The 14,489-nt window shown below is 36.5% G+C and overlaps 1 protein-coding gene across 1 annotated transcript in view; it reads right to left on the reverse strand.

Annotated features, from left to right (window-relative positions):
• Positions 1–14,489, reverse strand: part of UGGT2 (UDP-glucose glycoprotein glucosyltransferase 2) — a 244,100-nt gene that overhangs the window by 16,197 nt on the left and 213,414 nt on the right. Inside the window, exons 33-36 of the mRNA XM_075199909.1 lie at positions 7,510–7,594; positions 6,115–6,297; positions 4,821–4,981; positions 4,535–4,649 (exon numbers count right to left, since the gene is read on the reverse strand). Of these exons, the coding sequence (XP_075056010.1) occupies positions 4,535–4,649; positions 4,821–4,981; positions 6,115–6,297; positions 7,510–7,594 (544 nt within the window). The remainder of the gene's footprint in view (positions 1–4,534; positions 4,650–4,820; positions 4,982–6,114; positions 6,298–7,509; positions 7,595–14,489) is intronic.

Raw genomic sequence — 14,489 nt, forward strand, 5'->3', positions numbered from 1 at the left:
CAGAGTTACTATTCATGTAAAACAAGTTTTGCAGTGTATGGGGGTAAGTAAAGAATGGAGCATATGATGGCCAGGACCCATTTGAAGTCTGTGGTCTACTTGAGCTTGTTAGCTACAGCCAGTCAGAGGTACCCATATGGGTAACCTTTGTAAAACCCAGACGACACACTATAAGATTATTTGTTCAAACTTAATTTTCAAATCCACTATGACTAAGACTTACTGCGTAACATTTTCCAATACTTAATATTGTCCACCTAGATATTTTTTTAAACTTGGCTCCATGAATGAAACTTTGAAGTTTAATATCTGCTTTTTTATATTTGATGTAAGCAAATCCAATATACGTCATCAAATACAGTGCAGCCAGCTATATGTTTTATGGACATAATCCATTTCCGTGCTTTAAACACATTTTAGAAAATGAAAATACAATAAAATAGGTCATACGTTGTTTTTAATGAGACATAACTTAATAGAACATTAAATCACAAAATTACCACCACACTATTTGCAACTTCTTTTTAATTAGTATTTTTTTAAGCCATTTCCTACTTAACATTATCACAATCAAGAAAGAAAAGTATGTACTAATTTAAATCATTACTCAAAATGTGTTCAATGCCAACAATGTATTTTACTCAATCAAAAGAGAATAGAGGTTTAACAGGAATTCTGCATAATAATAGGCTTTTTTTTTCTATAAAAGATCCTTTGTGTGCTCATTCCTACAGATGCAATTAAATAAAGAGGAAAAAAAAAACAGAGTTCACAGACATTTAAGACTAATAGTGATTAAATACAATAGAGGAAGAGCTAATCTAAAAATAAAAGTAGAAGTGGTAAGTAGTATTATCCTTTATACTTCAATAAAGTAGCCCACTCAGAATTTTTTTCTTCAGGTTGTCAATCAAAAAAAACCATTTCTTTTTGGAAACTACGACAACTGGCGTAAATGTTTCACTAAAAGTAGAATCAACACTTAATAAATACTTTGATGGCTGAAGCTCTTGAAAGGTTACCACCACGATAAGAAGTTGCAAAATGTACCACACAGCATGGCAAAATGGAGTATACATAAAACAGGTATAAACACGATAGACAGAACTAGCACGTGCTCGCTGGAGCCGCCTCCTCCCCATGTCAGCCCTGAAGGTAGACCAAGTAAGTGGAGATGTAAAAAAAAAAAAAAAAGTGTACGGGGGGGCCCAACTGCGAGACCTAGTCGAAGGGGGACAGAGCTGAGACAAGAGGATCGAGTGGAGACTGTGACAGCAGTATGAGTGTACCAGTGTAAGTAGTACAGGTTGGTGGTGAGGGCAAATCATTTAAATTATGTTCTTGAAGACTTGGAAGATGGAGGGGGCAGGACTGCGAGAGAGACTTTATGTGATAATTTAAGCAGAGAGCGTATTAAGAGTGACATAAACGTGGCTGGCTTCGGAGACAGAGCAAGGTACCAGTGGAATTTCCACGTGAAAATAGTAGAGGGACAATTTGTCGCTTGAGATAGTAGAGAAAGGCAGAGATTAGAGTAGAAGCAGTAGATTTGGATTTCAACCGCATAGAGATGGTACTGGAGGATAATAAGCAGAGCGACAAGATGAAAGTCCTGTGGAACCCCAAGAGATAGTGGGAGTAAACAAAAAAACAAAACATAGGATCCTCTTCACTTACCAAATACATTATTAATGCTATACAAGCTGCTTCAAGCGGATTTCTGTATTAAAACAGGAAATGTTATTCCACATATTGCAATGCATGTTAAGCTGTCCAACTTATGCCAAAGTCTTTGACTTCTGACCTTTCCTTCACAAATATAAACAAGGCCATCAACAAAACTGCACCAACATATACTTCCTCACTTGTCTCAAAATATCTCTCAAGTTGACATCTGCGCTCTACACAAGCTCTGCATCTCTCATTCACATATTACCTGCTCCAATTCCCGATTACAGGACTTTTTCGGGCTGCACCCACTGTGTGGAATTCCCTCCCTCGCACAATAAGACGTTGCTCTAGCCTTCACATATTCAAGCGTTCTCTGAAAACCCAACTCTTCAGACAAGTTTATAAAATTCCTCAACCACCCTCTTAACCTCCCTAGGGTACACTATTTTCACCCTTTACACAGGACAACAGCTCTCTGACCCCCTGACCATCTTTTCTGTGTGACTGAATCATATAACTTACTGAGCACTTTTCAATTTGGCTGAGTCAATATGCAATATGTAGCACTTAACCTCATGCATCAAACTCTCATAGATTGTAAGCTTGTGAACACGGACCTCTTACCTCTCTGCCTATATTACCCAGTATTGCTTTATTATCATGTTTGTTCCCAATTGTAAAACGCTACCGAAATTGCTGGTGCTATATAATTAAAAGTAGATGATTATGAACGCTGCTTTGTTTTTAACTGGGTAAAGCCTTACCTGCACACAGTTTTTAAAGGCAAGTACACACCAACTGGTATCATTACCAAGTATATCCTCACCCCAAAGTGCAGTGGCAGAGTCTAGCTTTCTTCTACAACACTAGAATGCCTGCTAAATAAGTGTCCTCATTTGTACATGCTGCCATTTGATAGATTTGACATGCAAGTTGTCTTTATATTATACAACTGACCCATAATATGCTAATTCTAAGAGACGGGTGCGCGTTCAGATAGTAAAACAAACAAACACACAAGCATGCTTTACTGTGCATCCCATATTAAACATGTTCATCTTAAAATATGACTAAGCCGAAAGAATGTACCCACAGCAACTTGTATGGAACACATGTAAAAATGAAATATACAATGGATGCAGAATTAAGCCACTTCCAGGCAAAAATTAAAATATACCTATGTTTAAATACTAATGTGTCACTTCGCTATGTCCTTGCCTGCCTCTGGCACTCTTAGGCCCCTCACTCCCTTTGAGTACATGTGTTTGCATTCCCCACTCACCAAAGGGATGGTGTTGAGGATTTATAACTGGCTAATAGAGATATCCTTTGACACTCCAGGACGCCATGAAGATGAATGAGAGAGAAATCTGGGACCCCCTCCGGATGAGTCTTGTTGGGAGGAGGTCAGAGAGGGGATTGCCAAGAGCTCAATATCCACACTTATTAAAGAATCTGCATACAAGCTGTACTATAGGTGGTACTACACCCCAGATAGGCTGTCTAGAATGTTTCCCACTGCTACTCCGAGCTGTTGGCGGGAATGTGGCCAGAGAGGCACGATGCTACATATATGGTGGACCTGTCCCCGTATAATCCCTTATTGGAACATGGTCCTTGCACTTATTTATTCCGTATCTGAACAACAGATCACTAAGGATCCCTGGTCGTTCCTTCTCTCTCGCCCCCAACCCTGATGATACCGCCCCTTCCAACAAGCTGATATCCCACATACTAGCTGCTGCCAAATCCCTAATAGCTAAACACTGGAAAGATCCTAACCTTCCCTCTCTGCAGTCCTTACGGAACTACATCTGGCATATCGCAAGCATGGAGAGTATTACATGCTACCTTCACGATAAATCCTACAACTTTGACAAGGTTTGGGCCCGTGGTATCTCCAGCAAAGTCGTAGCTGTTTACCCTCTTTGGCTCTCTCATCCTCTAATGGTACATAAACTCTGGGCCGTCTCCGGATCCTCCGGGTTGGTCGTCGTGCGTCATGGGTAAGAGATCCATATATCTTGCCGTCTACTTTTTATTTTATTATTTATTTTATAGGTCGTTATTCTGTAAATATGTTGCTTACAACCTCCTTTGTAATAGGTATGGTGATATACGTGCCTGTCCTTCCCAACCCTCCCCCCCCTTAACCGTTTTGTTTCCTGTCTCTTTCTTACCCCTTCCTTCTACTATAAAACTTTAAAATAAGAGGAGACATCTTGTTGTCTTAACACAGTTGGTTTTTACTTGTGGTTTGCTCTTTTCTATGCCGTTTCCTCTTGTAACAAATAAAGAGTTTAAATACTAATGTGTTTTATCCATAAAGCAGAGCTGCTGTGATATACTGAAAATGTTTACTTTTTGTCTTAAAACAGACAAATGTTTATTGCCGATAATATTTGAAAACATTATTATCATGGCAACCCCATTGTATTTCTAATACTGGGCAATGATAAATGACAATAACCGTTGACAGCAACATTTCTGATTAAACTTTAAGTGAATCTGCTTTTAATAACCAACATTTAGCATATGGCCATGTATTATTTGAAGTATTACCATATATTTGTGAAGTATTGCCATATATTATTTGACATGTTACTGCATTTGCATGTTATTGCAGATTAAAGCTAAAAAATTTCAAAAGCTCAGTATAAAACTCAGACTCAGACATTGCAATGTAGAGAAAAACACACAGAGGAAAGAGGATTTTTATTAATTATTGATTTCTGGTAACATTTAGCTATAAAGAGAAGCCTATGATCATGGAGAATGATGTCAGTTTGCAGATGGACTGCTTCACAGCATAAAAGTCATAAAGATTTTTGCTTAGAGTTAAAATTAATTAAAAAATATTCACCTGATCTAGATTAGACAAACTGTTTGGATCCTGGCTCAAAGCTTGGTACTGCCCACGCAGCCTGTCACCCGCAGCAATCTTCCTGAACTTCTTCAGGTCCACTACATATAGAGCGCTGCAAAACAGAGACTGGCTGCATTTCTAAGGTAATCATTTAAGCGGTTCATAATTTGTCAGTAAATCATTTACTGAAAATCATTACAATTTCTATATGAACATATTTGGGTGTGAGCATTTACAAAGAACTCTGCATCAGACATATTGATATCAGGCCAAGTTCGCCTACCTGATGTGGTATTTCCTATGTCCAAGATGTGAAGCCCAGTAACCAGATTTCCAGAACCGATAACCATCCATCTCTTTGCGACTGTCACAAAAAGGAGTGTACCCATAGGGTGCTCCACCGAGATCAAAATCACGTAATTCTTTTAAATCTGCCCTTACAATCTGGGCACAAAGAAAATTTGGAGAAAGTAAGAAATGAAAGTCAGTTAGCTATATATGTTTATCTCAAAGTCTTTTGAGAATCAACTTACCTTGGACATATATATCTATCACACACACATATATATATATATATATATATATATATATATATATATACACATATATATATATATATATATCTATCATACACACACACACACACATATATAATATATATATATATATATATATACATACACATACATACAGACACACTGTCACATCACCGCTTTTGCAAGTGCACACACAGTAGAAAATCCTGATCTGGCAGCTCTGATGTCCCCTGTCTTAAGGACAGTATTGAACTCTGTTACTCATCTATGTTACCTACTGTTAACAATGCAACAGACATACAGGCTGCAGACTATTTGTGACTCCAGGGTGAATCAGCCTCCAGTATTTCAGTGTCAAAGAACATTCTGAAACACTACACACACCAACTTTCAGTACCAGATAAGCAAAGGTAAAATCTCTTATAATGCTATCAGCAAATATGGATATTTCAAGAAGCTAATAGCACAGAGCTTGAATGTATGGCTACACATAAAAAAAAAATCTAAAACTGCACAAGATCAGTGTTCTGAATAGATGGAAAAACCCAGAACAAAAGTAGTTAAAGTAACATTTTCCAAATAACACACAATAATATTATGTGCTTGGATTCAAACTGTCAATATTCGGATTAAATATGTCTCAACTCCAGGGTCTAGCCTGGATTTGTAAAGATCTGTGAAGCATTCGTTCTTCCGATTTTCTCATTAAACGCAAGCTCAGATTCCTTTCCTTAGGAGCTACAGGCAAGACACAGATCATTTAAACACTGAACATCCTGAACTTAGAAGAACAAAGAAGAGACATGGAATATACAGCAACGAAAGCCTTTTGCAAGGATATTCTGAAAAGACTAGATTGAGAAGGTAATGAGCTTCTAAAATCCCTCTGGGATCGAAAGAATGTTCACATAATTACCTGAGATGGATTCCCAATCTCAGTCGGTTTGCCACTAAGCGTAATATTAAGGTTAAGAATAAAATAGGTTTTCACACTAACTGGCACTGATTCTGTTAGAAAGTCATGCTTTATTTCATACGTACCTGGTCTGCATCAACAAAGATTATTTTGTCTACAGCAAGTGGGAAAAGAACATCAAGAAAGAGGATTTTGTAACCCCAAATTATCCGCTGCTTTTCAGTCTGTTGGTGAAGCCACCGAGGCCACTTATATTGGACCAATTCATATTGGAAGCCATATTCCCGTGCCATGTGCGGAATAATTTCCTACAGACATAAATCCAAAATAAAATTCAGATAAAAGAAAGAGCATCAGTGATTCCAGGATATGTATTTGTCCTTTTCTGACAAGTGAATCGTTTTTCAAAAGTTTGTTTTTGATACATAAAAACTTGTATTTTATTAAAATCAATCATTTGCACACACTTTCAACTGCAGCCCAATTATTTATTAACTGTTATTTATATAGCTCCTACATATTACATAGTGCTTTACAGAGAATATTTATCATTCACATCAGTCCCTGACACAGGGGAGCTTACAATCTATAGTCCCTAAAACAGGACACACATACACTAGGGTTAATTTAATCAGAAGCGTATTTGGTTTCAATCATGTCTTTGAAGCGTGGAAGTAATCCAGAACACCCAGAGGAAGCCCATGCAAACATGAAACGAGCATACAAGCTGCATACATGGCGCTGGCTATAGAACTCATGACCCTAGCACTGTGAAGCAACAATGCTTACCACCGTAGCCCAATTAGTTTGTCATTTGCAGGACAAAAAGTGATCCCAATTAACCAGTTCTACAGTCAGCTTGAGCCACACCTTATACCAAGTTCAGGAGAAATCTGAATGCCAGCAATCAGATATAATAGTAGAAAAACCTTTAATAACAGAAGGCAGCCTGGAAGTAGTAAAGTTCTGACATATAAACACACAAACCTATCAATTAATCCATCTACACTTGCATGCACTGTATACAGTTTTTTTTCCCCTAGAAGATGAAAGAAGGCCACACGGAGACTAACAATTTATGTTCATTGTGTGGGATTACATCATCATTTTGATGCGTGGCAGCATAGCACTAAGTAATTTAGAAAATACTACATTTCTGCATTAGTTGCAGCATATTGTCAAGGCAATCAATATATAAAGAAAAAAACATTTCAATAGTGTCGTAAATATACATCAAAAGTGTCCTTAAAGAACACAAAAAATAACATGCTAGAATTGAATTTTAGCAAATACAACATAATACAGATTCCTGCAACCACTAATATTACAATCTTGACCAGAGTTAACCTGGTTCTTACTTGTTACGCCACAATTTATCTTACCCACTTTTCTCTAAACAAACAGCAAGGTGTTCAGTAAATTATGTGGTCAAGACAAACAACTTCAAACTTTTACAATACTATGCAACAATTGCAATTTATGTAGTAATAATAATAAAACCAGAAAGCGTAAACACCTACCGTAAATCGTGGGGAAAGGTAGTTTTTTAAAAACCAAAACTTCACAGGTATTTTTGTATGCCGAAGAACTGAAAGCATCATAATTCTAGTACAAAAACAAACAAAAAAAAAAAGAATAGATTAAATCTATTTTTACAATAAATGTGGTGGTGATGATCCAATAATATTATAATATTTTTCCTTTTCTCCATATAGTAGGATCAAGTTTGTGTTCATGTACATTAGAAATTCAGACAACATTTATTTTGAGAACGACAAATGTAAGCTTGAGAAAAAGTGTCCTCAAACCAATCCAAAATAAAGTTATTTGGGTTTGTTCTGCAATAGAATGAGATCTGGCCTTTCCTTATTTTATTTTTTGTATTCTTGAAGGAGAACTGTTAGAAGAAAATTATTTGCTTTTGTTGCAATGAAGTACAGATGATTTGCTTTGCACATACAATGGTTTCCATACTTGTTTTGGACACAAACAAATCTGGCAGAAAGACATACTTGACTCAAAAAGAAATTCATTTTTAAGCAGACAGTGTGTCCTTGGACTGTGGAATTCATAGTACAAAGAAAAAAAAACCTGCAAGGATTAATTTTGTATAATACACAGTTAGTTAGGGCCTATTGTTTCATTATGTCTACAGTATTACATTATTAGTAATATTCTGGGGGTGCTACCACTTTTGTCGTGGTGCAGAGGGGAAATCAGTTTAAAACCTCAGAATTTATGGATATGCTTTAAAACAGTTTTTTGACAGAACATCCTAATTTAAAAAACTCCCTTTACAAAGTATAGCTAGAAAAGTGTACAGGATAGAAGAGTGTGAAGAAAATATTTATAAAATACAGTGCAACCAATGTAATTGTCAACGGTTGAGGTTTTAGTTTACAGTATTTCAATATATATTGATTCTATTATCCCTATTACTCAAATCTTATATCCCGCACATAAGAATTATCCCATTGTGTAATTGAAATGTAGGTAATTACCATTCAGTGGCACTCAATAAGCAGTGAACCTGACAGTGTTATTCGTGATGACCCTAGAACATCAATTGATTAGGGGTTCAAAATGGAGTCAAATTACAAGACTACTGCTATAGTTTTATGTTTATCTTAACTACTTGGAGCCCACATGCCGCCATCTTACAAAGGTGAACCAGTGGCCTCTTTATTCAGACATTCCATTTAAAATCAGAAAGGAGCCGACTGTCAGCGATTCAGAAAGTCCTCTGTGATGGCGCCCCATCTCAGAGGAAACACTAAGTGCTGATTCCTCATTTGAAGAGGAAATCATGAAATCCCAATAGAGAGCCATTGAGCAGTGCAGGAGAGATTTTCCTGCAAGAACCAGAATATCCATGTAATGCAGATCTAATAGAAGCTGCTCTATTAAACCCAGATTTCAATGAATATTTAAGGCTGTCAAGTGGAGACCTAACTGCTATCAGGTATATTAATTAGCTTGAACTAACTATGTAAAGGTTCCAGAAAGCAGAATCTTAAAAGTAATTTTCAATTTGATGCACCTCCAAACTGAACATTGGCTTAGTCCTAAAGGGGTACTGGCCTCCTATCATGAACTGGTTTAAGCACAGTAGGTACAAATAATGTCTATATTATTATGTAAACAATAAATATAGCCTCTAGTATTTTTCGCTTCTTAAATGATACAATACTGCTGTGGAGTTCCATTCATGTATCATGAAAGTGGTGTAAGCTATGTGTAAGTTGGTAAACTAGCCATAGTTAGACCCACTGCCACCTAGCTGACTTAATTAGTACAGCAAATTAGGATTCAAAGACCCATTAAGAATGTAAAAACTGAAAAACAAAGAAACCGCTTGTTAGCAGCTACACAGCTCTTTCACCAGTCATTATTCGAGCCTGAATACACACAACCTACCAATACTAACTAGCAAAATGCAAGAATGGAGAACTGGACTCACATGACAGAATTTAAATAAGGGAATTACACATAATTAAGAAACTAAACAAGACACATCTGTTCTTAATACATCAGCCCTTTTCATTTCCTGTTCTCTTAATTCTTACCCTCTATCATTCTTCATCAGTTGGCAATCAGCAGTCACCCTCTCTACTTCTCCAAAAATGTACTTTGCTGGTTAATGTGAAAGTAAGACAGTAGAAGGCCATCTCTCCTCAATACTTCACTACACCTACCCTCTGCTCTTTCTTCACCTTTCTTCCTTTTCCTACCTTCCTCCCCTGCTGCTCTTATTCTTCTCACTTTTAATTCCCATGCTTCTTGCCAAGTCACAACTCACGCATCTCATGATAGGAAAAATACTGAGTGCTAAAGCAGCACTTAAAATAGCAATGCAAAATAAAATTAGCTCCCTCAGTATGCATAACTTTTTAATGTATGTACATGTGAGCTATGCAGTTTTCTATTGTTTAATTACAGGAACCAACTTATTGTAAAAATGAACGTTTCATTATGTGGAAAGTAAAATAAATAAATCCATAACACACAGACTAATACATATCTCTGCCCATGTTTTATTGCTGAATACTTTTATCATTAGGCTAGTGAAACACGTTGCTTCTATGCTGAGAGAGTTAAGAAAATTGTATAGCTAGGGAACAATATTTGCTCTTGTTGTTTATTGTGTGATCAGTAAATAGGTGAAGAGGGTACAATAATGCACCAGTTTTCGGAAATGACAACACTGACCTAACGGGAAACAGGGCAGCCTCTGTACTGACTAAAGGTGATTTAGTAACGCTGCATCAAGGTGAAACAAACACCATAACTATAGCAACCAGACACTTGCTTTCCTTGCTTAACTTGCATTAGACACATAAAATGGTAATTACTGACTAAGGTTGTTGGACAGACCAAAAATACCACAGCATGAAGTGAGCAACTTTAGTATATATTTCCAGGGCTGTTCTGACATTCATGTACAATAAATTATTATATATATATATATATATATATATGTGTATATATATCAAATAGCTTTGTTACACTTTAATGTTTATAGCACAAACAAGATTCGAGCACAAACATGAAGCTTTAAACATCTTCTAACATTAGAAGATGCAATACCTTTGCAGAAGGAAGCTTTTATCTATGTCAAAGATTTCACAGCACAGATATTTATGCCTGTTCACTAGAAAAAATTGGGCACGTAATGAGGTAAAATTTAACTACAACTATCTGAAGAAAAAAAAGATTGAAATATAACTTAATCATCTTTTGATTAAATATCTGCATGATGTATTCTGGCATGCCCAATAATATTGTCATTTTACAACAAGCTCAGCTTATGAATTCATCTTTTTGAAGCCACAAAAGACTGTGTGACCTTGAAACGTAAGGCATTCAAGCATATATGCTCATTTCCCTACCTTAACATAGAAGATAATAAATAATTTTTATAACTCAAAGCAACAGCGAGAACTGCTCTTCATGGTAAAGACAGGGCAATAGAGACAGAGCAATACTGTGCTGGACACTTTTTATTCATCACCTTCATTTCAGCAGAAAATTAATCTCTTATGTTACAGGCAGTGGTCAAAGTGGAAATGTAGAAGTGGCGGTTTAGACATTTAGGGGGGTATTCAATTGTAGCTGTTAACGCTCTCAAACGAGCGCTCTAAAAATATTAGCGTTTATATGGTAATTACTCGCTAAATTTCATCTCGCATATTACCGTATAAACTGTAATATTTTTCGAGCGCTCGTTTTTTTCTGTTTTAGCGCGTTAAAAGCAACAATTGAATACCCCCCTTAGAATTGATGGTATGGACAATGTAAATGAACGGAATGTGACAGTTTTACAATTAAGATAGTGGGAGAAGTGGTGATACGGCATATACCACCCCACTTCGACCTGGATTACAGGCAAAAGTGGCCCAATCATTGCCCGGTGGGTATTTTAAAAAGTAAAGACTAAATATTTTTCATATAAATAAGATACAATAAAAAATTCAGTTATTGGAGCTTGATAGATTTAAATAACTCCAAATTTAGTTATGTTTAGACAGATGTTTGGTGTACACTTCAATTACCAGACTGATTCATATTTTGCTCACATCAGTTTTTCTGTGTATAACTTTTTAGTGAAGACCTCGAAGAATCACAGGAAGCTTCAATGTAAACCTGAATTAATAATAACTAATCCCGCAGCTATTACCAGATTCAGTTCTGCATTGATCTATTAGTTTTGCCTTGCATGGGTGGCATATATCAGATCTGCATTTAACTGTACCTTCCTTCAAGTAGATAACCTCTGGTAATAAAATATAGGTGTAGCATTAAAATAACATTTAGAAAAGTTACATTCTACTTTTTTTCAGCAGTGAATTGGTTTTCCAGATTTCAGAAGGTAAGATGCAAAAACATTTTTATTCATATTTTGTCTTTGAATATATTTGTAAAAATGACCCATTAACTATTTAAATTCTTAAAAACTTTTCTAAGACTAAATATGAATGAAAATATTCAAACATGACAAAACAGTGAAGAGAGCTACCTATCTAAAAGGCAGTCACAGGGCAATAAGGTAAAATAAACAAGGATTATTATGTATATATTACACAATTCATGATGTCTAAAAGTTATTCAAATGATTAGATTAAGAAAGTTTAAGATGCTTGTAGTAAGAAATTCTGTTTTTTTTCTGATATTAAAAACATTTTAGCAAATATTTATTTACATTCAACATACTTTTGTCTTTTCCCATTTTATCTTTTTTCAAAAACAGACAGTTTTTATACCTCCAATTTTTATTTAGTTCAACATTAATAGGGTTTTTAAGCCATACCCAATTAAACATAAACTAAATATTCTGACTAGGTTACTTTAAAAGGTTTTGGAGAAAAACATTGTATCTCTGTTTCTGTTATCTTTTGCTCACTGATATTTTTGAGATCAACTTCCATAGTGATGTCATTGGGCTGTCCTTTAAAACACTGAAGCACCCAGCGTGCAGGTTTTTGTATTTATTTGGAAGATTGTTTTCACACTTTGCTTGGGCACTTTAAACTATATACTGCCAAGAGGTCTCTGTAACCGGTCAACCACTACACACTGTGATAAATGTTATCCCCCCCCTTCTGTTATTGTGGTGTGTGGAAGGATATGTCCAGGATTTTCAAGAAATCTGCTAACTTTTTAAATCTAGGAGTAAAGACTTCACAAGTCATACTGACAATTCTCTGGTACTATATAACAACTATGCTTATTTTAATACACTTTTCCAAAGATTGTAACAAACTGGAATTGTTATGCTTAAGTAGCAAACATACTATGATGCAAAAGAGCTGGGATTGATAAATTGGCGTCAATCATATCATGACATACATCCGTGTACAATACATAGAGACGGCTTGTAATACATTCTCTCCCTCTTGTTTTTCCCCCCATGACTGTGCTTATTAGCACGTCTAACTGTTCTTCTGCTGGTGAATGTACAAGCTGTACAGTAACAGTGGCAAAATATCCATTTCATTTAGTTATCACTGGATATTAAACACCAATTTTCTAATCCCTTGCAGGGGCAAACGCAGGATTTGTAGAGAGGAGTTCCGCACCATGCCATCAGTGGATGTGACCAGCATGCATTGGGTGTGGATTTAATTTTAGACAGTGCTTTTTTCCAACTCTTTCTATCTCCATTATATACACGGGTAATGCTGCATGCACTACTGTTATGTGCATGCAGCTGTTCCTTTTGGAGCAGAGCTGTGTGAAGCAGGCCATACCTCACAATTCTTCCTACAGTCAGAACTGATTGTCAGTCCCCAAAATCGGGATTGACCCACCAGAATCAAGGCCGTTGGCAGAATGTACTGCTCTCTCCTATCTGTTCTTGCTGCTTTCTCTACTTGTTTCTGCTGCTCGTATTCAAAGCTCAGTTGTTGTTTATCTGGATCCTGGAATGTTGGTTCCCTGTTTGGAAAAAGGACAGGTGTACAAGATATAGAGATCCCAGTAATCATTACTGGGATAATAAATAAACACAATAGGCCTCACACTCACCAAAGCAGCCTGATATAAAATGAAAAGCACCCGCGTTTAATAATTACGCCTCCCTGCAGCTAACCCGGACAGTAAATTAATGTCATTCACTTTTAATAAAAAGATACATTTTCCCCCAAACAACCTGAACAGTAAATAGTATTTACATTTAATTAATAAACCTATTTCCTCCCAAACATTAAATAATTAGCATTCACTTTTAAGAAATAGCAATCCTTCTCCCCAAGCTCAGCCACACATTCAAATAATAGCAGCTAAACCACCCCAGCATTATGAATAGTCCTATCATAAAACCCTTAATAGGTCCACCATAACCACACTGTTAAATTAAATATTCTCAACCTTCACCCCACCAATAAATTAAAAGCTCCCACTCTCATCCTACTATGAAATTAATATTTCACACCCCATCTACATCACATACTCCCCCCTACACTTACATTAACCCCCCTCCCCAACACTTATATTAGAATCCCTTCCAAGCTCATATTTACATTTGAACTATTGTACTTTAAATCCCCCCCTTTCTTCAAATGTACACTAGGATGAGACCCCCCCTTCCCAGCACATACAGTTACCTTCTTCATCTAGTGCTGTGTCTTCTGTCCTGCTGCTGAACACGAGACATGCTGATAATGGGGGTGAAAGGGCCGGTGACACATAGCAGGGGGGGGGAGATGGCTGTGAACAGTGAAGACAGAAATGATCTGCACATGAGCTGTAAAGTGGCTGATCCCAGGGGTAGGGTCCAGCCACCTCAAGCATACAGTGTACCAGGTTGGGAGGGGGTTTCCAGGCACCAAGAAACCTCCCCGGATGCCCCCCTGCCCCACTAAGAATGAATGAAACAATTTGAAAATAAATACACATGTAAAGCAGTTTTCTTCTATATTACAAAAATCATCTCTTGTTCTAAAACATTAACATTATAATATTGGATATATGTAGCAAGTTTTAATGAAAATTAAAAATAAAG

The sequence above is a fragment of the Mixophyes fleayi genome, chromosome 2, assembly GCF_038048845.1.
Source record: "Mixophyes fleayi isolate aMixFle1 chromosome 2, aMixFle1.hap1, whole genome shotgun sequence".
Classification (NCBI taxonomy): domain Eukaryota; kingdom Metazoa; phylum Chordata; class Amphibia; order Anura; family Limnodynastidae; genus Mixophyes; species Mixophyes fleayi.